This window comes from Phoenix dactylifera, chromosome 8, assembly GCF_009389715.1.
Source record: "Phoenix dactylifera cultivar Barhee BC4 chromosome 8, palm_55x_up_171113_PBpolish2nd_filt_p, whole genome shotgun sequence".
Lineage (NCBI taxonomy): Eukaryota > Viridiplantae > Streptophyta > Magnoliopsida > Arecales > Arecaceae > Phoenix > Phoenix dactylifera.
In genome coordinates this window covers 27,033,145-27,056,561 of record NC_052399.1, presented here as the reverse complement: position 1 = coordinate 27,056,561, position 23,417 = coordinate 27,033,145, and the positions used below count along the sequence as shown (strand labels likewise).

The 23,417-nt window shown below is 46.2% G+C and overlaps 1 protein-coding gene across 1 annotated transcript; it reads right to left on the bottom strand.

Moving 5' to 3' along the window:
• Positions 1-16,380: 16,380 nt before the first annotated feature.
• LOC103708668 (zinc finger protein 8-like) lies at positions 16,381-17,655 on the bottom strand. The gene has a single exon (XM_008793705.4). The coding sequence runs from the start codon at positions 17,279-17,281 to the stop codon at positions 16,418-16,420; it is 864 nt and encodes a 287-aa protein (XP_008791927.1). The 5' UTR covers positions 17,282-17,655; the 3' UTR covers positions 16,381-16,417.
• Positions 17,656-23,417: the final 5,762 nt, after the last annotated feature.

Below are 23,417 nucleotides of genomic sequence, written 5' to 3'. Positions count from 1 at the left end.
TGGCAGTCTGAGGATTTCGGCGGACATCCTTCCTTAATGGCGTCGATTCGCCTTTGGGGCGCGAGCGACCCTTCGGCAGCCAGGCGTCCTCTGGCGTCACCGGGGCGTCACCCACCTTTCCGCCTATTTAACCGGGGGTCCTCCTCCGTCCGCCTTTCTCTTTACAGACATCTTCGAGTTTCTCCTTTGCGCTGCCGTCATTGCCGTCGGACTGTTCGCTTGCTCCTCCTTTGACGCTCTCGGAGCCGTTTTTCCTTCTCTTCCGGTGAGTTGCCCCATTCTTTAATTTAGGGCTCTCCATACTCTCCTTTTGTATTAGTGTACTCCAGTCGTTCCGGTCCTTTCCCCCTTCTTAACCCTGTCCTGACCGTAGATTCACTGGCCATTAGGGATGGACGAAGTGAGAGCAGACCGCATTAAGTCGGAGTTGGTCGCCGAAGACCTAGATAGGTTCGTGGCTCGATACCACCTTCCCGAGGCCTGCAATGTTACACTCCCGGGGCTTGAGGAGAGGATGTCCCATCCTCCTCCAGGGAAGGTTGCCATCAATGAGGGCATTCTTCAGGCCGGGTTCCGCTTTCCCCCCTCGGACTTAGTCGTTCAGGTGCTTCGGGGTTTAAGAGTGGCGCCGACGCAACTGGTGCCGAACTCATGGCGCGCCCTGACGGCCTTTCAGGTTCTCTGCCGCATGCACGAGGTTCCCGCCACCCTGAATGTCTTTTGGGAATGCTACGGCCTGAGCGGCCACCCCCAGGATAAAGGGTGGTGTGCTTTGCGGCGCGGCGAGGGTGCGGCCTCGTCAAGGAGGCTCCTACCTCCATTCACGGCTGGAAGGAGCGCTTCTTTTTCGTTGACGCAGATCCCTCTTGGGGAATCAGGGCAACCTGGGAGACGCCGATGAAGTCCCCGATTGGCCTATCGAGGTTGTCGAGGGAGGAATCCGATGGCGTTGCCGTCTTGAAGGAGTTGGTTGCCGAGGGCCGGCTCCCCCCGGTGGCTCGCCTTATTTCCGAGGATACCTTGGTGAACGTCGGTCTGAGCTCGGTCCCCGCTGACCGTGAGCCCGCCACCATTTCTTTTTTAGCTCTTTTTTCCTCTTTCGTCTCGTTCTTTCCTTCAGTTTCTCAACCTTCGACCACCTCGTCCTTTTTGCAGAGATCGACGACGTCATGCGGTCGGACAAGGCAACGGCTGTTGGTAGGACGTCCCTACTGGAAGCAGTCCGGAGGAAGAAACGAGCTCCTCCGAGCGGGGCCCCACCGGCGAAGAAGTCCCGCCGGCAGGCGACTCCGACGCCGACAGACGGGTCCGGACCCACCGATCAGGGGGACGCCGCGGGCGCGGACCGGAAGTTGACGCTGTATCAGCCCTCCGATGCCGAGACTACCGTTTCTCCGGAGGCATCACCCGGGCGCGCCCGAGATGGACGGGTCGGACGTGATCGGTCCCCAGCCCAGCCTTCGACTCGGTCGGCTCCGGATGATACGAGGAGGGACGCGCCGAGGCCCCGGCCGAGCGGGACCCTGTCAATTCCAGGGGCGGTCCCCGCCCCGAACATGGTCAGCATGACTCTTCCCCAAGCGATGGGTAAGGGTAAGGCTGCAGAACCACCGTCCGACTCCGGGGAGAAGTCGGGGTCGGCCTTCACTTTCGCCGGCGCCCGAAACCTCATCGAGACGGTGCTGCTGGAGAAGGACCGCAGGCGGGTCCGGGAGATGAGGGTCCCTGACGTTGGGGCTGCCAGCTGCGTCTGTCTCATGTCGGTGAGTGCTCTTTTGGTCACTTTTCTCATTTATAGGCTCTGTTGATCCCCGCCTGACGCCCTCGTTTTTCCTATCTCTTAGCTCGCCCAGTACATGGTCCGCCTGGAGGAGTGCTACGAGGAACAGGCGAGGCTTCTGGCGAGGGCCGAGAGCCAACTGAAGGCTGTAGAGGAGGGAGGTCAGGCTGCGGCGGAGAGGACGACCAGGGACCTCGAGACGAGGCTCCAGGTGGCCGAAGAGCGGGCACTCGGCTTCGCCACCCTCGAGAAGCAACTGTTGGAGGCTCGGGAGCAACTCAAGGTTGCCTCGGGTCTCGAGGGCGAGATCAAGAAGGCGGAGGAGCGGGCCGAGAAGCAGTCCCGGAAGGCTGCCGACTACCGGGAGAGGTGGGAGAAGGCCCAGCGGTCAGCCGACAACGCCCGCAACCGAATCCGGTCTCTTGAAGCCAAGCTAGGCGAATTGGAGTCGGCCTTGGAGAAGTTCCGCGCGAGCGACCAGGAGCTTCATTCGCGCCTGGAGGAGGCTGAGGCTGCTCGCATTGCTGCCGAGGCGAAGCACAAGGAGGCTCAGGCTGATCTGCTGAGGGTCTCCTCCGAGGCGGATGACCGGATTGTGGCGAAGGTCTTGGAGGCGAAGGCTCAGATTATGGAGCGGGCAGAGGCGACGCTGGCCGAGAAGAGTGCGGAGATCGGGCGTCAGGCGGTACAGGCTTATCGTCAGTCCGCCGAGTTCACCCATGATATGTCGGAGGCGGTACAGGCCTATCGTCAGTCCGACGAGTTCGTCCGTGATATGTCGGACGCGGGGTCCGACTCCTTTGTCTTAGGCTTCGAGGAAGGCCTGGCAAGGGTGTCGGCTAAGTACCCCGAAATTGACCTGAGTGGGATCTCCCTTCTCGACTCCCCTCCGGCGCCATTGCCTGCTGCTTCTCCAACCGTCTCCCTACCCCCTACGGACGTGCCCGACGTTCTCGACCCGGGGGTTCCTCCAAGCTGACCTTCTGTATTTTTGTTCTTTTCTTTGTGTGTTGGCGTTTTGCCAAGTTGTATGGGTCTCGGCCCTGAAACAATGAAAGTTAATGCAAATAGAGTTTCTTCATTTCACTTTCGTCCTTCTTCTTTTTAACTCTTGGTAGCGTCTCGCTAACTCCCGACTCCGAGGGTTAGGCCTCAGGAAATTCTTCCGGCGCTAAGCCAGGCATCCGAGGGTTAGGCCTCAGGAAATTCTTCCGGCGCTAAGCCAGGCATCCGAGGGTCAGGCCTCAGGAAATTCTTCCGGCGCTAAGCCAGGCATCCGAGGGTCAGGCCTCAGGAAATTCTTCCGGCGCTAAGCCAGGCATCCGAGGGTCAGGCCTCAGGAAATTCTTCCGGCGCTAAGCCAGGTATCCGAGGGTCAGGCCTCAGGAAATTCTTCCGGCGCTAAGCCAGGCATCCGAGGGTTAGGCCTCAGAAAATTCTCGAGGGTTAGGCCTCAGAAAATTCTTCCGGCGCTAAGCCAGGCATCCGAGGGTCAGGCCTCAGGAAATTCTTCCGGCGCTAAGCCAGGCATCCGAGGGTCAGGCCTCAGGAAATTCTTCCGGCGCTAAGCCAGGCATCCGAGGGTCAGGCCTCAGGAAATTCTTCCGGCGCTAAGCCAGGCATCCGAGGGTCAGGCCTCAGGAAATTCTTCCGGCGCTAAGCCAGGCATCCGAGGGTCAGGCCTCAGAAAATTCTTCCGGCGCTAAGCCAGGCATCCGAGGGTTAGGCCTCAGGAAATTCTTCCGGCGCTAAGCCAGGCATCCGAGGGTTAGGCCTCAGAAAATTCTTCCGGCGCTAAGCCAGGCATCCGAGGGTTAGGCCTCAGGAAATTCTTCCGGCGCTAAGCCAGGCATCCGAGGGTCAGGCCTCAGAAAATTCTTCCGGCGCTAAGCCAGGCATCCGAGGGTTAGGCCTCAGGAAATTCTTCCGGCGCTAAGCCAGGCATCCGAGGGTTAGGCCTCAGGAAATTCTTCCGGCGCTAAGCCAGGCATCCGAGGGTCAGGCCTCAGGAAATTCTTCCGGCGCTAAGCCAGGCATCCGAGGGTTAGGCCTCAGGAAATTCTTCCGGCGCTAAGCCAGGCATCCGAGGGTTAGGCCTCAGAAAATTCTTCCGGCGCTAAGCCAGGCATCCGAGGGTTAGGCCTCAGAAAATTCTTCCGGCGCTAAGCCAGGCATCCGAGGGTTAGGCCTCAGGAAATTCCGCTCGTTGGTCGGCCAAGGCTGGCGCAAGCCGAGGCGACCGGTCGGGGCTTCAGGCTAGTCTGCTCCCGGGATGATCATCGGGTTAGCCTGGCATCCGAGGGCCGAGCCTCGGGAGATTCCGCTCGTTGGTCGGCCAAGGCTGGCGCAAGCCGAGGCGACCGGTCGGGGCTTCAGGCTAGTCTGCTCCCGGGATGATCATCGGGTTAGCCTGGCATCCAAGGGCCGAGCCTCGGGAAATTCCGCTCGTTGGTCGGCCAAGGCTGGCGCAAGCCGAGGCGACCGGTCGGGGCTTCAGGCTAGTCTGCTCCCGGGATGATCATCGGGTTAGCCTGGCATCCAAGGGCCGAGCCTCGGGAAATTCCGCTCGTTGGTCGGCCAAGGCTGGCGCAAGCCGAGGCGACCGGTCGGGGCTTCAGGCTAGTCTGCTCCCGGGATGATCATCGGGTTAGCCTGGCATCGAAGGGCCGAGCCTCGGGAAATTCCGCTCGTTGGTCGGCCAAGGCTGGCGCAAGCCGAGGCGACCGGTCGGGGCTTCAGGCTAGTCTGCTCCCGGGATGATCATCGGGTTAGCCTGGCATCCGAGGGCCGAGCCTCGGGAGATTCCGCTCGTTGGTCGGCCAAGGCTGGCGCAAGCCGAGGCGACCGGTCGGGGCTTCAGGCTAGTCTGCTCCCGAGATGATCATCGGGTTAGCCTGGCATCCGAGGGCCGAGCCTCGGAAGATTCCGCTCGTTGGTCGGCCAAGGCTGGCGCAAGCCGAGGCGACCGGTCGGGGCTTCAGGCTAGTCTGCTCCCGGGATGATCATCGGGTTAGCCTGGCATCCGAGGGCCGAGCCTCGGGAAATTCCACTCGTTGGTCGGCCAAGGCCGGCGCAAGCCGAGGCGACCGGTCGGGGCTTCAGGCTAGTCTGCTCCCGGGATGATCATCGGGTTAGCCTGGCATCCAAGGGCCGAGCCTCGGGAGATTCCGCTCGTTGGTCGGCCAAGGCTGGCGCAAGCCGAGGCGACCGGTCGGGGCTTCAGGCTAGTCTGCTCCCGGGATGATCATCGGGTTAGCCTGGCATTCGAGGGCCGAGCCTCGGAAAATTCCGCTCGCTGGTCGTGCGCCTGTCGCTTGCCGCCCGACGGAATTTCTCCATGGCCAGCTGCGATTGTATTTCTCCTCCTCTCCAAGCGTCGCCTGGAGAACACCAGATGGGCATTAAGTGCTAATTAAGGGGTTACCTGGGAAATCAGATCGCCAGTTGCTGCTTGCGAGGAGTGTCAGTTAAGCGGCCGCGATACGCGCGTTCTTCGAGGCGGATGCGGCCTGGGGCGCGAGCGGAGATACGTGGACCTAGGGGTACAGGCCACCCGGAGTGTCCTGCACAAAAAATGCGATTAAGAAGAATGACGCTTAGGAAATCGTGGGAAGATACACCTCGAGGGCCGGATCGGCTCCGGATTCAATGCGCCCGCATTTATTGGAGCCACCCGTATCGGAACGACCGGGGGGCCGCAGTTTGGCTATAAATATAGGTGCAGGTGCGATGGAGCCTGCCAAGCCGGAGCTGTTCAGGTTGCCATGGATCGTGGGCCTCCTCTCCGGCGCATGGTTGAGAGACCCCTGCGTTCCTCTCGGGCCGGGGGCAGCCCCCAGTGATAGTATGGATCACGCCCGCGACGGGTCGATTCTGCTCTCGAGGCTCCGGAGGGGCCTGGTCGGCCGGACGCGAGTCTGCGGGGGGACGTCGGTCGTTCACGTATCGACCGAGACGCCCTCGGCGGATGAGAGCCTCGATCTCGTCCCGAAGCTGGAAGCAGTCTTCGGTGTCGTGGCCGTGGTCTCGGTGGTACTCACAGTACGCCCGAGAGGGCCTCCTCCCAGGGATCTTCTTCATCTGTCTCGAGACCGGGAGGTCCTCCCGCCCCTTGATTTCCATGAGGATCTGGGTCCGGGGAGTCAGGAGAGGAGTGTACCGGTTGAAACGTCGGGGCGGAGAACGAGGGCGTAGGGCGCCGTGGTTCCTCGCCGGCGACAGGCTTCTGCGCCGACGTTGAGGCGTCGGGCTCCTCCTCTGGCGTGCCTCTTTTCGCCTTTTCTTCCCGAGCTTTGGAGGGATCTCGGCGGCCTCCTTGCTCCGGTGGGCGGCCGCCTCCTCGGCGTCCGCATACTGGTTCGCCCGGGACAACAGCTCCGGGAAGCTCCGCGGCAGGCGTTTGTCCAGGGAGAAGGTGAGTCTGCCCTTTCGGAAGCCACGCTTCAGGGCTGAAAGAGCCACCTCCTGGCTCAGGTTCCGGACTTCCAGCGTAGCCTTGTTGAAGCGGGTAAGATAATCCCGCAAGCTTTCTCCCCCGTTTTGCCGGATATCGAAGAGGGAGTCGGAGACCAGTCGCCGCCGGCTACTGACGGCGAAATGGGTGATGAAGAGGCGAGTAAACTGGTCGAAGGACTGGATTGAGTTAGCCTCCAAGCCGGCGAACCACGCCCTTGCCGGGCCACGGAGGGTCGCTGGGAAGGCCTTGCAGAGGAGAGGATCTGATGCTCCGTGGAGGAGCATAAGAGTCCTGAAACTCTCGACGTGATCTCGCGGGTCCGCCGCCCCGTCATAGGGCTCGATCGCCGGCATTTTAAACCCCGGCGGATTCGGGGTCCGCAGGATCCTCGAGGCAAGCGCCGGCTGGGAGGAGATCTCCAAGTCGGCGAAGGGATCTTTGGAGTGGCCCTTCAGGACCTGGAGTTGTCGGTGGAGATCGTCCACCCGCCGGTCCAGAGAGCGCGACCGATGGGTGGGAGACAAGGAGCACCGAGAGGGGGACCGACTGGAGCGCGGGTTCCTTGAGGACTGGGGGGTCTGGGAACGCGTTCGGGCCCGCCTCTCGTACCCCGCGCAGCTCCGATGGGAAGGTCCCGGCAGAATGGACCGTGCTCGAGAGTCTTCTTCGCGCCGGCGCTCCTCCCCATGGGAGAGGAAGGAGCGCGGGTTGAGGAGGACAGGTGAGCGCTCAGGGAGCAGCGGCTCCTGGGCCCGCTGCGGCGCCCGAGACATCACATCCTGCAGGTTCTGCACTGCCTCCGCGAGGGTGCGAACCTGCTGGGCTAACTGGTCGAACTGAGCGGCTTCGACCATCTGAATGGGGGGTGGAACGGTGGAGTGTTGCTGAGAATGTGTTGGAGACGCAGCGGCCTCCCGGCCGGAGGCGCGAGAGGCCCCGCGACCGGAGGTATTGGAAGCTCCACGACCACCTCGCCGTGCCATTACGATCGCTCTAAGATTCGTGCCCTTCCTCTAGCGCCAACTGTTGCTGGTGGTCCAAACCGAGAACGATTGGCACAGCGGTGTGAACGGGGTTCCGTCTGAGTCGCCTTGGTTGGTGTTGATTACGCTCCACTTTCCACCGGAAAACCTGCAAGCAAGCCTCGCACCACCACTGGGGTAGTGGGGGCCCTCCGACGATCAAGTCAGAGGAGATTGGAGGAGAAGGAGAGATAATTGTAGGTAGTAGGAGAATGCACTGGAAGTTCTTGCTTACCTCCCCCCTTCTCCCCCCCGCAGCATATATACCAGGCTGGGGGGTCCTTCTGGGGGGTTGGTCATCGTGTGGCACGATGGAGTTGCCACTGACATGGCCGTTACAGGGCGTCGTGGGGCAGCGCTGGGTACGGCCGTGACAGGGCGTAGTGGAGCTCCGCTTTGTACGGCTGTTACAGGAGATCGTGGAGCAGCGCCGGATACGACCGTTGCAGGGAGTAGTGGAGTAGAGGGTCGTGGCGTGCTTCAGGGGAACAGCCTGTCGTTGTCGAGAGATTGCCGACTCGGGGTCGGATTGCTGGATCAAGGGGCAGCCGACTCGGGGTCGGGCTGCGAAGCCGAAGATATCCGACTCGGGGTCGGGTTACTGGATCAAGGGGCAGCCGACTCGGGGTCGGGCTGCGAAGCCGAAGATATCCGACTCGGGGTCGGGTTACTGGATCAAGGGGCAACCGACTCGGGGTCGGGCTGCGAAGCCGAAGATATCCGACTCGGGGTCGGGTTACTGGATCAAGGGGCCGCTGTAGTCTTCTTGGGCGCGCGTGTCGGTCACGTGGGGCATGGTGGCTGAGTTCCCCCGTAACACAAAGTAATGGAATCATGATATTTTATCCCATATTCTTGAAATGGACTACCTCCTCAAAATTCAAAAAATGCTAAAAAATGGGGCTGCATGCTTGAAGTTTGTTGCCTAATGCAAATGAATATGGCTAAAGCTAGAGAAAATATGGTTATGGTCACACATAAAACCTACACATATGTATGTTTGCATATTATTATATATTTCAACTGATCCATGAATTTTTTGGAACGTATCCTCTTAGATAGTTTTTTTGGGACTGAATTGGTATCTTTAGCATTGCTCTTTTAAACAACTTAAGGTAGGCCAGTACTATAACAATCAAGGATCTCAACTAAAAAAATAGTCATAAGATATTATTTGGGGTTGTTGGCTATGTAGAAATACCTAAGAATTCTCCAATGTACAATTAATATGGGATTAAACATATGACTGCACAAATTCTCATATTTTTCCTCCTTTAATCTTTGGTGTTTTCGTCAGGCTAAGAGTCCAAATCTAATTTAATCCAATTCACAAACATTACATCATAATTGGCCATGGTTAACTCCAAAAGCATCCATGATGTCGTGTTCTCTAGTCCACATGGGGAATAAATTGACCTCTGATTTAGCTACTATTAATGCAAGATCATGGCTAATGATGCACCAACAACAACTTAGGAGGTAAACCCAAGACAGCCTTCAGACTGATGAACATCCGTGCAACATTTATGAATTTAATTAATAGAATTTTTAAATCCAATTTAGAGCAATATGTATTGATTTTCTTTGATGATATCTTGGTGTACTGTAAAAGCTAGGAGAATTACGAGAAGCATTTGAGAATAGTGGTGTGGAACCTAAATTGAAAAATATAAGTTTTGGCTGGACAGAATCTCCTTCCTTGGGTATATGATCTCTAAAGATGACATCTTTATGAATCCAAAGAAGGCAGAGATAGTTGTAAATTAGTGTAAACCAACTAATGTGTCTAATATTCAAGCTTTCTCGGGATAGCCTTTGACCTACTTGATTCAAAACGAGATCAAATGGAGAAAGAGTGTGAATAGATATTTTGGCGCTAAACAAACATCTACTATCATTTCAATTCACACTTACTTCTAGGAATGGAAGTTTCACTATTTATAGTGATGCTTTCAAGAAAGGCTTGCAATGTGTTTTAACGTGAAATAGAAAGATGGTATCTTATGCTTCTAAGTACCTAAAGCCTCATGAGTTATCAACAATGATTTTTGCTCTTAAAATTTTGAGGCAGTACTTATGTAGTGTAATATGAAATATTTAATAGACCATAAAAGCTTGAAATACGTCTTCACTCAAAAGAAAATAAATATGAGATTGTTGAGGTGATTTGAGCTATTGAAGGATTATGACATTTCAATAATTATCATTCTAGAAAAGTCAATGTGGGAGCTAATAGACTAAGCCAGAAGTTATCAGGCTATCTGGTTGCTTTGTTCACCACACATATGCACATCTTAGAGAACTTGCGGACAATGAGAATAGAATTGCACCTTCATGATTCTGACACACACTTGGCCGACGTTTGAGTTAAATTTCTATATTGATTGAAAAAAAATCAACATTTTGATTGTCAGCTATTGAAGATCAGGAGTATAGTGGGATTGAGTGGTTATTCTGAATTTTGAATTCATAAGAATGGGTCTTTTAGATTTGCTAACATGTTTTGTGTGCCAGTAGATCAAGATTTTTAAAAAAAAGGAACTCTAGAGGAAGCTCTTTATATTGAATATATTGTTCACCCTAGAGGCGGTAAGATATATAAAGATTTAAGGGAGTTATATTGGTAGAATAGTATGGAGAGGGAGAATGCACAATTTGTTGCACAAGGTCTAGTTTATTAGAAGGTAAAGCTTGAGCACCAAAGGTTAGCAGGTTCACATAGCCTCTTTCTGTCTTTGTATAGAAGTGAGAGCGTAGCGTATAACTACGGGCTTCGTAACAAGGCTACTTAGGACTCTCAAACAAAATGATGTTATTTGGGTGATAGCAAATAGATTGAAGAAGTTAGCATACATCTTTTGCCTATTATGGTCGGTCTTTTCTCTCGAAAAGCTAGCGAAGCCATGTGATAATGAGATGGCGAGGTTTCACAGTACTCCTGAATCTATTATATCCAATAGGGAAGAAAGATTTTCATCTCCATTGGAACTTATATCAGGCCATACAGACCAAATTGAAATTTAGTACAATCTCTTAGCCTCAAACTGATGGCAATCAGAGAGGTTAAGCCAAATTCTACAATATATGCTGAGGATTTGTAAGCTGAAGTTGAAGTATTATTGAAATAAGCATTTACCATTAGTGGAGTTTGCTTACAACAATAACTATCAAGCTAGCATAGAAATGGTTCCCTTTGAGGTTCCGTATGGGAGGAAATGCAAAGCTCCTTATATTGGGATGATATTGGTGAAAGAAAATTGTTGAGGACATTAAAAAAAACAACAAACCATGGAGAAGATTTAGCTGATCAAGAAATGATTCTATGTAGTTCAAAAAATATCAGAAGAGCCTTGTTGATAATAAAAGAAAAAAAATCTGAAATTTAAAGTAGTAGATCATATACTTTTTAAGGTGTCACTATGTCATGAGTTTTGAAGTTTAGGACAAGCTAAGTCCCAAGCATGTAGGTCCTTTTGAGATTTTTTTAGGGGTGGAAAGGTAGCTTATCTCATGCTACTACCACCTACTTTTATTGGATTTTATAATATATTCCATGTCTTCATCTTGAAAAGCATGTGTTATATCCTAACCATGTGTGGAGTATCGGTTTTAAGGTGTTGCACTATGATGAATGTTAAGATTTGATGAAGCAATCACTTAGAGTGGGGGCTACTTGGAAGCATGAGAAGAAGTACCTTTACCTTTTCAAGAACTCGGGCATATCAATTTCAAGGATAAATTTTTTTAAAGAGAACATGATGTAATATCTAGATCATAAAAAAGAAAAAAAAAAGAAGCAGAACTAAGAAAAGAGAAGTTACATTGTTGTAAATCGAGTCTCCCTCGATTTCATGATAAGAATGGTGCCTTCTGATCTAATCAAGAAGAAGGAAAGATTATGTTTAGCCTACTCAACTCGAATCTCTCAAATAAAATAATAAACAATAAAAATTTTAGAAAGTGGGGCTCTAAGCAAGTTCCTCTTCTTATTAGAAGATGATGAAAACTTTTCTTTTTAATGTTAATAAAGTCCAATCCAAGTTGGGTTAGATTTTTCTCCTAATTTAAAAAAGATACAAATTACAAAAATAATAATATATATATATAAATTTTTAAATTAGCAAAAGTTATATTTGATTCCTATATTAACTTTGCTTTTAGTTGCATCATCAAATATTTTCTATATTAGAAGTTATGGTTTCTTGAAATTTCAGTACTTGATTGAGTACATCTTGGGTATGATAGATCTCTCGAAGATTGTCCAAACTTATCCAAAGTGACCAGATTAGCTCATGGTGGGTAAGATGATTCTCTTGGATCGGAACTTTTCTTGTCCAGGGAATCTAGCTCTTGCTAAATTAAATTTGAGTTAGAAAAATGCGTACTTTCCTATCTTGTAATCAAGCATTTTAGTTTTTTAGTTTTAATTTATCATTTACTATAAAGTATCCACCTTTTTCAATATTGATAGAATATTCTTTTCGTTGTCTCTAGTAAGACAATTTTGTAATAGGAGTTGCAGGTAGTGAAGAAGGCATTAATTGAGGTATTTGGTGAGATGGGTAATCTTCTCTTTTAGTTGAGTGAGGTATCTTTTCATATCATCATCTACTAAGATAAAAGCAGTAATGATATGCACCTTGATTCTTTAATGTACTTCAAGCACTGAAAGTTTTTCTTTCTTTTGCTTCTACCACTTGCAAATCTGAACCATGCACTAGGAATCTATAAAGGAAGAATCTTAGGTTTGATACTAACTTGATCTAACTGGATTAAAGAAATTTCTTTCTTCTTGATTGGATCATCTTTCTAGACGTATGAAACTGGCACTTCACATATTGCCGATACCCCATGCAATGCATCCACACCCTCTTATGATTTTGTTTCTTTCTCGCTCTCACTCTCTCTCATTCTTTCATTTTTTTTAAAAAAATCTCTTTTCTCTCTTTCCATCTAAACCCAAATCTAGCTCTAATCCCTTCCTTTAATTGATAAGTTGACCCAAATCTCACATGATTTCCTTTAATCAAGCCCATGCTCCTCTCTTTTTTTTGTCATGAATTCTCCTTTCTCTCTTATCGTTACCTAATTTCTCTCTCTTTCTCTCTCACTTTCTGTCTTCTATTTCCATCTCCTTTTCGTTCCTTACCACTCTACCTCTCCCTGTCTTCCTGCTTGCCCTTTCTTTATCCCTCTCTCACATCCACATAGGTAAGCCCTCCTCTTTCATCTATTTCTCTCTCTTCTACCCTATTTACTTGTCTCTTGCTTAATTCTTTCTCTCTTTTTCCTCTTTTCGTGCATGATCATCATGCAACTTATCTGTATTTTTGCTCTCTGTTACACCAAGGATCTAGGGTTTTGCATCTTGAAGTAGGAATGGAGAATTGAAGTCTCGAAGTATTGGGTGATTACAGCGAGCCTAAACCCTATGCTCTAGTATATTTTTTTTGTTTATTTGCTTGAGTTGATCGTTCTAGTATGTATGTCAGGATATAATGTGGTACATTAGAAACCTATATTGAAAGGTGTAGGTTTCCATCATAAGTATCTTTGCCTATATAAATAACTATTTAATTTTTTTAATTTAAACAAACTTAGTTAGGGAATATAGGGAGGCTTAATTTTTAGCTCTGGACTCATCAGTAATATTTTCTCTCAACAAGGGCTATTATTTCATGGTTACTCTTGTAAATTCTAGCCAAGGTTTTAGTGTCATATGGCTCTATTGATGCTACGTTATATTATCTAGGATCGTGATAATGTATCTTTGGTATCTTGTTCTTGATTATTCCTTTGATTAGATAAGTACCTCTATCATTTTAGTATTTTATTAAAAAAATATTTTGCTAAATATGTATCATGACTCATCTTGTAACTAACATCTCTACATATTTAGTTCTTCTAAAATATATAGTTGGTAAATAGAAATTATGATATTTCTTAAAAATAAATTACATATTTCTTTCTCAAATATTTTATCATTCGAAAGTAAATGTTATGCTTTATTTTACCTTGGATGAAGCATAGAAATATCTTAATAGTACACACTAGCTGAATTTATCATAATGAAAATGTATCAAAAGAACTTGTTAGATAAGTTTATCATGGTTGAAATATTTTAAATAAAAAAAATTTGAATTATATTATCGTGATGGTCATATATTTAAATGTTTAGAAGAATCCCAAAAACTGATAGAGTGTGTATGACCACAAACTACAAATTGATTTTGGAGTTGAGATAAACAAATAGTTTTATGCTTTAGTTTGATTATGATTTGGATCTAGCTAGCTAGCAGGTTGATTGCTGGTAAAGCATAACATCAAAAACTAGTTTCTTTCGGTCCTCTATCATAGGGCTAAATGTGATTTCGGAATGCACCATCAGCCAAGTTTAGTTTTGGGCCTTGTCATGGTACTAATCATGGCCTTAGTTATGAAGACCAAAAGAGGGATTGTATAATTACTTTTTTGGACTTTTATTGTTTGATTTCTCAGTAGATTTCTTATTAATATCTAACTATTTTACCTTCATTTCAAAAAAGAGAGAGGAAAAAACCTGTTTCAAGTTATTTGATTATCCATAAACCAAATATTGAACTTTTATTTTGATCCCATGTCATTTTCTTTACAGACTCATGTAGCTATATTTATCTACTGAAGTATTTTATTTACCAACTTAATTCAACTAGATGTGTTATAGGCAGCTTACTGAGTTATTAACTCATCATTATATTTTCTTGTTGTCTTTCAGATAGTGAGGAATGGCTTGGACTTTGGGTTTGGGCGATGTATGGGAGAGCCTAGAAATAAACCTGTTTCTTTTTGACAGACCTTAGTTTATGGAATAGAAGTTTGTGCTGTGGTCTTTTAGGAATCTTGAGAAATAATATTTAATGAATTATGTTAGGACGGATGTTTTAGCATTGATACTTTTGAGATTAGTTGGGTATTGTTGTTTAAGTTATTTTGTTTGGGATTATATATGCTCTAAATTTTTTAGCACTGCCTATTTTATGGTTATAATATATTTTTTTTAGAACTTCTTACTTTAGATTTGAGAATTGCAGGCAGACCTTGCATGTCTTGTGGAGCTAAGTCCTATGAGATGTGCGCCATTTATCACTCGCAGTTTGTAACATTTGGTTGGGGCTCAACAAGTATGAGCACCAAAGTTGCAGAAAAATTGTAGCAATGGGTGGCGGTGGTGGTGGTGTTGATGGTTTTTGGGGCTGGTTATTTTTGTGAAAAAGGACAGTTACAGGCAGTGGACATGCTGTGTAAGTGGCAGATCCCTTGTTTGGAGGTGTGTTAGAAATCATTCAATGATGTGTAGCTATCTGTGGACATAATAAGGGGCTGAAAGCATCAGATTGGCAGCTTGTTTTTTTCTTGGTACCTAACAAAATATCTGACCCACCATGCAGCTGAAAGCTTTGCCTTCATCTGCCACATGTTAAACCACTTCTAAGTTTGAATATGCCACCATGTACAGGCCACTGCATTCTGTGGTAAACCATAAAAGCCTTAAATTTAATTACAGTAAAAACAAGGTATAGTTTCGGCTTGCAGAAGGTAAAAGTACGAATCACTTGCTCCTGCTTGAATTTTTGACTTCTGATTCTACAGTTTTGCCCGCCTAGCTCCCACCCTTTTTTCCTTGTCTGAGTTTGATCAGTGAAGTGGGAGTGCTGTAAGATACCTTTTACCTTATGTTGAGAAAATAAGTTGTCCCCCCAGCTTATCTCTTTCATATCTATAATGAAATGGAGGTGTTTTACTACGTTTTATCTCACAGTAACTATACTTCTCAAAAATGTCCAAGAAACTTGAAACTCGTATACTTGGTTAAAAATATCCGACTGCACTAGTTTTCTGAATTGAGAATGATACTTTTGATGATCAACAAAAATCTAAGCCAACATTTTGGTTGTTGGATAGAAATATAATTTAGAAGAGAAATTGGAGAGTAAAAGCATTTGAAATGAACATTTTTAATTGGTAAATTAGGAACTTTATATGATCAGTACAAAAAGAAAGAAAGAAAGAAAGAAATGAGATTTATATAGCTCTTTTGTTATGAAGGTACTGTAATATGCCTGCATGATATTTGGATGCTTGGACTAAATTTAGATGTTTGAAGTAATCAGATGTGGCTTTATGTCAACAAATAAATGTGTCGAACTATGTTCGCTTGACTCACAATGGCATTTCCTACTTACTTCTGAAAATTGTTGCATTCTCAGCGTTATGACACAAATATCATATATTCCGATATCAGATTAGCTCATCAAACTGCACTGAAAAATTATATGAACAATCATTATAATCCAATGGATATTCTCTTCAGTCGATATTCACAGCACTCTCTTTCATGCAGCACTTTTATTCAAGCTTCTGAATTATTGGGCAGGAGAACGTCAGAGTTCAACTAATTACATTTTGATATCGATAAATTGTAGTCATTATTCACTTTTGTACCATCCAAGTTTGGCATATATGCCATCCTTAGATTGCAAAATCACATGTTTTCACAAACATCCCTTTGTACTTAGACCACGAAAACACATCTTAGTTGGCCCCCTTTTTTAATTCCCTTTTTAAAGCATCACCTCCTCCCCGTCTCCAAGTAAAAGAAAGCATCAATCAATACAGATAATAGCACTTCGTCTCAAAAGAAAACACTGATGATATATAGCACTGACAAATGTCATACAGATTGTATTGAGACTATAAATGAGTTGCTCTTTTAAATTCATATACAACAAACAAAGGAAATTATCACCTAAAAGACTACGAAGGGATAGCAAATGCGAATCAGTTACTGGGTTCGTCATTGGTGCAAACTTGGAGCAAGCAATCAAGCAAAAGTGCTTCACAAAAAGGGGACCTTGCTTCTTACATGATATAGCTCGGGAATTTCCAAGCGGCAAGTTAACAAGAGAGAGCCTTCAAATTTCCATATCAAAATTACAACCCTAGCTAAGTCTAAGTGCGTGATGTTTGAAAAAAAAAAATGTAATCGAACACTTCCATGCATTTTACGAAAATAATAGTTACTAAATTATATAAAACGGTTAAGAAAAAGTCAACATGATGGAAAAGAAAAGGAGGAAAAAATGTAATTTAATTAACGAGCTCTCCTTTATTTGCTATGAATTACAAATGCAAATCTAGACTCACAGTCTCCTTTGCACCGGATCCATACCCACCTCGATTCTGTGGAGAAGTTGATGAAGAAGATGAAGAAAAGGAAGAAGAAGAACCCATGCCGCCAGCTCCACCGATCGCTACCATCGTCGAATCATCCCCTCCAAGCAACGGCAACGCCATCGAACGATCTCGATGGATCATCCCAAAGCTTGCTGCACCGCCAAGGACAGGCAGCCTCCATAGCCCGGGCAACGGGCTGCCGTCGATGGGCTGCGACACGGTCCCTAACCCACCATAGAATCGAGTCCCCGGGCAGATGCTAGTGCTGGGGCCATTCCACGAAGGGTAGTGGGGAGGTGGCGGGGTCTCGAAGCGGCCGGCGGAAGGGGCCGAGCCGAGGCGGTGGTAGCCAAGGAGGCCGTACAAGTGTCCGTCGGTGATGAGGCCGGGCTGGTGGTGGTGGTGAGCCGCCATCGTCGACTGCAGGTGGGCCCGCTTTGCATGCTGGCGCTCGCGCTTGTGGGCATTCTGATGGCCGCCGAGGGCCTGCGACGTCGGGAAATTCCGACAGCAGTAGTGGCACTCGAATTTCCTCCCACTCTCTCCGCGACTTCCACTGTTGTTACGGGTGGTGATAGGGTTGGCGGTGCCCTGATGGGCGGTACTAGTATCGGCGGTGGAGGTGTTGGGTTCCTTGGATGGTTCCTCTTGAGAAGAGTCAGGCTCATGGGGGAAGTCGATGCCAAAGATCCGGATGGAAGAGTTGGAATCGGAAGACCTGTCCCCAGCCGGCGTTTGCCGGAGGAAGGGGAGCTCCGAGAAGGAGTCGACGGTGACAGTCATGAAGTTCTGGGTCTCTCGCTCGCTCATGGCTCCTTCCCCGCCGGGCGCCAACCCAGCTCAACGTCACACTGGACTTGGAAGTAGATAATTTAGAGGAAGTGATGGTGTAGAGAGAGATGGAGACGGAAAGAAAGAATGGTGAGAGGAAGAGGGGAGTTTTTTCCTTCTTATTTTCTGGTGGAGATGGTTGCTAGGGCTGATGTTTGGGTTGGTGATAGGGGTGAGGGCTATAGAAGAAGAGAAGTGGGAAACAAGGTGGGTTGGGCCCAACTCAGTTACTGCTAATTAGACCCAGCTTATAGGGAGGCTTTTGGCTTCCAAAACAACCACCCAAGTGCTACTACTACTGCTACCGCTAAACACCACCATCATCTAACCATCTCCGTCCTTGTGTCCAATTTTTTCTTTCCTCTGCTGCCTTCTTTTTATCTCTCAGCTTTTATTCATCTGTAACCATCAGTCAAGTGGGGAGATGGGTATGTGACAAGCTAAGCTTATCAATCCCTTCTCTCTCTCTCTCTCTCTCTCTCTCTCTCTCTCTTTCTGTGTAGAGTGTCTCCTGTCCAAGGATTGGTTGCTGTGGTGGTCTCTTTATGGCTGTTGGCTTCATTATATCAGTTGTATAAGTGGTCCCGAAGATGTGCTCCATAGGACCATGATTACTAGAGCGCGGAATGTACGTTATGTTGGGTTTTAAACCAAAAATAACATGTAGTTATTAGTTCTTTAACGTATCTCCATATAATCCTCTTAATACTTGCCCATCTACACAAGATCCTTGAGAAACACCATGAACATATCATCCTAGTCTATGATTACTCTGCCGTCTCCATAATCAAGACCATGTCATACAGTAATTAGCTTAAATAAGCTAGGTGGTTACAGCACAAGCTAAGGAGTCTGTAATTTGGAAAATATTTAGGCGCAAGATTAATAGGGAAACCATGCATGTATTAACAAAAGGGTTCTTTTGTTAATACATGCATTAAACCTTGGTAATTACATCAAGTATGGTCCTAGGTAATTAAAGGAGGAGGAAGAGGAGGGGGAGGAGTTTCCATATACAAGTATATCGTTGTATACGTTCAGGTTCGGGCTTTGGAATTTTGGTTGCTGACTAAAGTAACAAGCTAATGTAAGGAGAGCGAGAATGGTAAATAAACGATGACGGACACCTAAAGTAGAAGGTTCCTCCGGCTAAGGTCAAGCATCCAATTATGCTGACTTCTCCAGCATGGACATGGTGGATGGACGCAGCTATCATGCATGTATCATCGTGATGTGGGCTTCCAGAAACGGCCCACAGCCTAGATTTGCATGCATCATGTGTAGATTCCTGATTCTGATGGAAATGGACGGCTGTCGATCAAACGGGACACAAAAGTAGGTGTTGCATGCATTTCTGGGGGGTGGTTACTGTCCATTCCCTTTCTCTCTCTCTCTCTCTTTTTTTTTTATAATTTAACGTTATCTCTAGGTTGATGAGAATAGTAGTAATAATCAAAGTTTCCCAGAAGATGACGTACGAGTCATTTTAGGGAGAAAACGAGGAGTGGTTCTGTCCAACCATCGTCCTTTCTCTTTCTCTTTCTCCGTTCCCAAAGACTTGGCCTTTTTACCGCTCGAAAAAGCCTGAATATTTCCTATTCCTAGCAAGGAGAAGTGGCGAGTTGCTGGGTTGACGTGGGAGAATGTGTGGTGTGGTTGGGTCGGTTCCTCGTTTTCGTACTTTATGGGCTGTTGAGTGTTTTCAGGGTATGCATGGTCTTGCATGTGTTTGGGCAGAAGTAGTAATATTATGTTCATGATATTGGATTCATAGAAGAAGGCTACAAAATCTTGCAACTATAAAAGGAAATATATTACCTTTATGGGAAAATGCACTATATTGGGCAGGAATTAGGGGAGAAATATTCCTTTTCCCTGGTGTGAAACCCTATGAAATGTATATTTATATATAGGCCATTATTTGCTTCTATATCTTATTCGCATAATGTTCTTAATTAATTGATCTTCACTGCAAATTTGATTGGAAATAGAGGTAGGACAACTCAAATACTGTTATTTCAGAGATCAATGGAAAAGTGGCCTCATAAAATCCTTTTAACGACCATTCGATATGCAATTTTAGGATCGGTGACATGCTGATTTGTGACTGGCCTTGCCTGCTTTTCTAATGTTAGTCGTATGTGTGTGGTTCTTATTTTCGAATTGAATCATGGAGAATGGCAGAAACTGATACTTGGGTGCTACTGCTCTGAGTTTTTTTTTTTTTTTTTGATGAAAAAGAAAGGTTGTCCCATCCAAAGTTTATTAAGAGGAGAGTCAAAATATATACAAAGGAGGTTTTCCCGATGGGGTAGGCGTGGGGGACGAAGAGGGTTCATCAACGCTACCCACCCCAAGGACCCTGGAAATGAAAAAGATGAGTATATCACTACAGCCGAGGAAGAGGTTTAGGCTGCGTTACAAAGGGAGAGTAGGAGAGGGAATACTGCTTTCAGTAGGTTATGCCCAAAAGAAAAACCTTGGTTAAACTAGAAAAGAAATCCAATTTCTAATCGGTTAATTATTTACAAATAGATTCTAGCATTCTATAAATCTATAGCCAAATTGAAACCATAATGAAATGGATTGGCCTAACCTCTTCATGTTATCATATAGGACTAGTCCTAGGTCAAGGATAGGACTTGACATATGCATTAGATAGATTCTGCCTCGTTCCATAATATTTCAAATTAAGTTTCTTATTTAGAATTAGATGAAGTTAGAGCAATCTTTTTTTTCTTTTTTCTTTTTTTCTTTTTAAGAAAAGGATGGGGCTACCTAGTTGTTAAGTTTGATATGTAATAGTAACATATTTCCTATCCAGATGTTAAGATATATTTATTAGATGTTATCCCATTCAGACCAGGTGCCCGTGTCCTTACTCGTAGGAAGCCCTCATTGCAATCTAAGGTTATTCACATCATGCTTTCTCAGGTATCAAATAAAGTGGAAATTGGATTAGCATCAAGGTATAGAAGAGCCATGTAGTATGAAATTTTATGTAAATAGTTAAATATTCTTTGCACAATTAATAAGAATCCAAGAGTTCTTCAAAAATTTAAGTTGGACTGATACGCATTTTGCAATTTCTTTGAGACTCAAGTCAGAAAGTTTTAACTGCATCAAAATTGGTGTGTTCATTATCTTATCTTTTAGATCGTTGCAAGTCCCCCATATTCTTAGTCTACAAGGATAACTATCAACCATGCACCAATTCTATACAAGTTTATGCCTGTATAGTTAATTCCATGACAATAGATTTAAGGAGAAACTTTTAACCTTACTAGGATTAACTTTATGGCTACTGCAGAAAATAGTTAATATTAGAAAATATCACAATACTGCACATGTTATCGCTTGCTTAAATACTTTGTTTTTGGCTACACTTCGAATGTTCCCAATAGTAGTCTTTACCATACTATATGAAGTTAAATGTGGTATCAGAAATGTGGGTCTGATGGAAGGATCTGGATGGCTACTGAACTACCAGTAAATATTCAAATCAAAGAAAGCTTCTGAAAATCCTTGCCGATATAAGTAAGAACCGATGATTCTAGACATTTCATTTTCTTCTTCTCTAGTGCGCGTCTTAATCTTCTTCATTATCTATATTTGGCTTAATAAGTCGGTGCTAAACCCATTTCTCTTGATTCTTTTCTTTTTACTTCTTCCTATTCTGCCCCACCCTCAAATCTCTTTCAGTTGGGTGCAGGCAATTTGATGGTCCAAGTCTGAATTGTTCCTAAGCTCTGCCTCCTTAGCTGTAAGATCTCTCCACAGATGGGTTGCTTTATAGTTGCATGGCCAACCCATTCTGCCATCATTCTCCCTCGTAAACCAATCTCACTTCTAGCTCCGAGTTTTCTCTTCGCATTTAAACCCAGCCAAGGCCAAAGGGGGACCATCTGTAGAGCCTAGAGCCCTCCACCCGAGAGCCTTGGGTGGCTCGACCCGGGTTCAATCCGGTCTCGCACGGCGCGGCACCTCGCTGTCTCGGCCCAACGGTCCCAGCGAGACACATCGCCGACCTGATGTTGCCATTCGACACCTGTTCGCCACCGACTGAGCGTACTTGTCGCACTCCATGGGCCAGACGGGCTCGGCACGGGCTCGGCGCATGCCGAGCGTCGGTCGGCTCGCGCGTGCGAGATTAGTCCGCGATTGGTTGAGTGAAATGATCGGTAGAGAGGAAATTTTGCACCACATTATGAGGGCGATGGTTCCCTTCCCTCCCTCCCTTGTTGTGAGTTGTGACACCCATACCAATGTCAGTGAGGATAGGGCCTGGCCCTTGAAGGCTTTGGTGGTCTTCTCAAGGCACGGGGATAGTGCTGTCGGCGAGAAGATCTCTAATCCTAGGACCACAGCAAGTGAAGCATCTCGGAGGTGAACTCACCAAACACAAAAGAATAGTTTTTTCTCTCTTTTTTTTTTTTTGTCTTTCTTTATGAAGAAAAACACAGAAGAATGGTTAGTATAGGTTTTCTGATAGGCCAAGAGGAAAAGATGGGGGAGAAACGTTCCTTTCACATGTTGGGCTATCAATGCACAAGAGGGCGAGAGGGGAGAGATTGAGCATCCTGGACCTGCAATGGGATTGGCTCTCCCCCGTTGGAACATCCCCTATAATGATGGTTTTGATTTGTCTCGCTTGTTATATTTGACCTATCCAACTAGCCTAGCTCATTTTTTTATAGACCATGGAAGGGAATGAATGATGTGTGAAGTGATTGGAAGGCACAAGCGCGGATACCTTGCAACAATTGAAGTAACCTCGGAGGGACTACTTTAAGAGCAGTCCTGAAACCCTAAACCCCGTTGCTTTCGAGTCTGAGTAGTTTTTTACGGTCGCACAAATATACAATTGGATCATTCATTAGTCACTTTGAGATTTATGTAGTCAGGTGAATGATTGATTTCAGAGCATTTTGAGATCTGTACGGTGAGCGATCCAATAGTGGATCTGTATGAAAAAAAGATGAATGCAACCCGATCGGTTGCTTTCGTTGTTGCACGACGACATTTCGAAGGAAGGATGGACTACCAAATGCTGCATCAAGGAGCTCAAGAATGAACAAGAATGTGGTCCCACGATCTGACACTGGATGATGCAGCGAACGTGCCCCAGATGTCGGAGGCTGCCGACCGATCTGGATCGGATGAATGAACCAGAGTTGATCGGCTCCATCTATGTGTTATGAGACCAGTCTTGGGGAAGGATTGAATCATGACCTTTGCTTCATGCCTTGGGCGACCGGGGCACGAGGGCACAGTCCCTGGAAAAATTAATTGATGGTTTCCCTTCAGGGCCCAGAAGGATCATCGCATTGGAATGAGAGCTAGGACCACTAGAACATCCCGAGGTATAACAGCTTTAATTTAGGTGGGTTTGATAGAATAATTGGTTGGTTCTCTCATCTCTTCCAGTGGGCTGCACACTTGCTCATGAAAAAAATAATGTAGTAGTGTTGCGTTCGAGGTTGTGTTAGCAGGAACCTAATACAATGGAACGGATGGGAGCACTTTTTAATCATCATTTGATTATTCTCTTACCTTTATTTAATCTTATACTCTTAAGGGCATTTCATCGAGTGCTAGGTGATTGTTAAAATACTTCATGGAGGAACATAGCATTGTTAACTAAAGTCACTGAGAATGTAGTAGTTTTGCTTGAAGTGCATGCATAACACACTGGCAATTCAAAAATAATAAAAATGGCCTGTTGTTCTGCGAAGTTTTTGTCCTAATAACACTATACTATTGCACCCCAATTTTAAAACAAAATTAGCTTATCAGCATTCAGTATTTAGAAATAAAAAAACTGGTGCCACAGAAACCGTCAAAAGTGGGCAACGCCTTCTAACTATTCTGCAATTAATTTTGAAAAGTAGTACTTGCTGCCACCAATTATCCATGATAGTATACTTCAAGTCCAACATATGACACCTACTTAGAATCTAAACTCCTACAATATATATATATATATATATCCTTGATAATTAAGGATTCAAATCTTGTGGTTGCAATGCAATATCTAGTCAGTGACAAGTCCATAAACCTAGATCTTTTCCTGCAGAGAAGTGGGGCTTCCAAGGGCTTCATTCCATTAAATCCA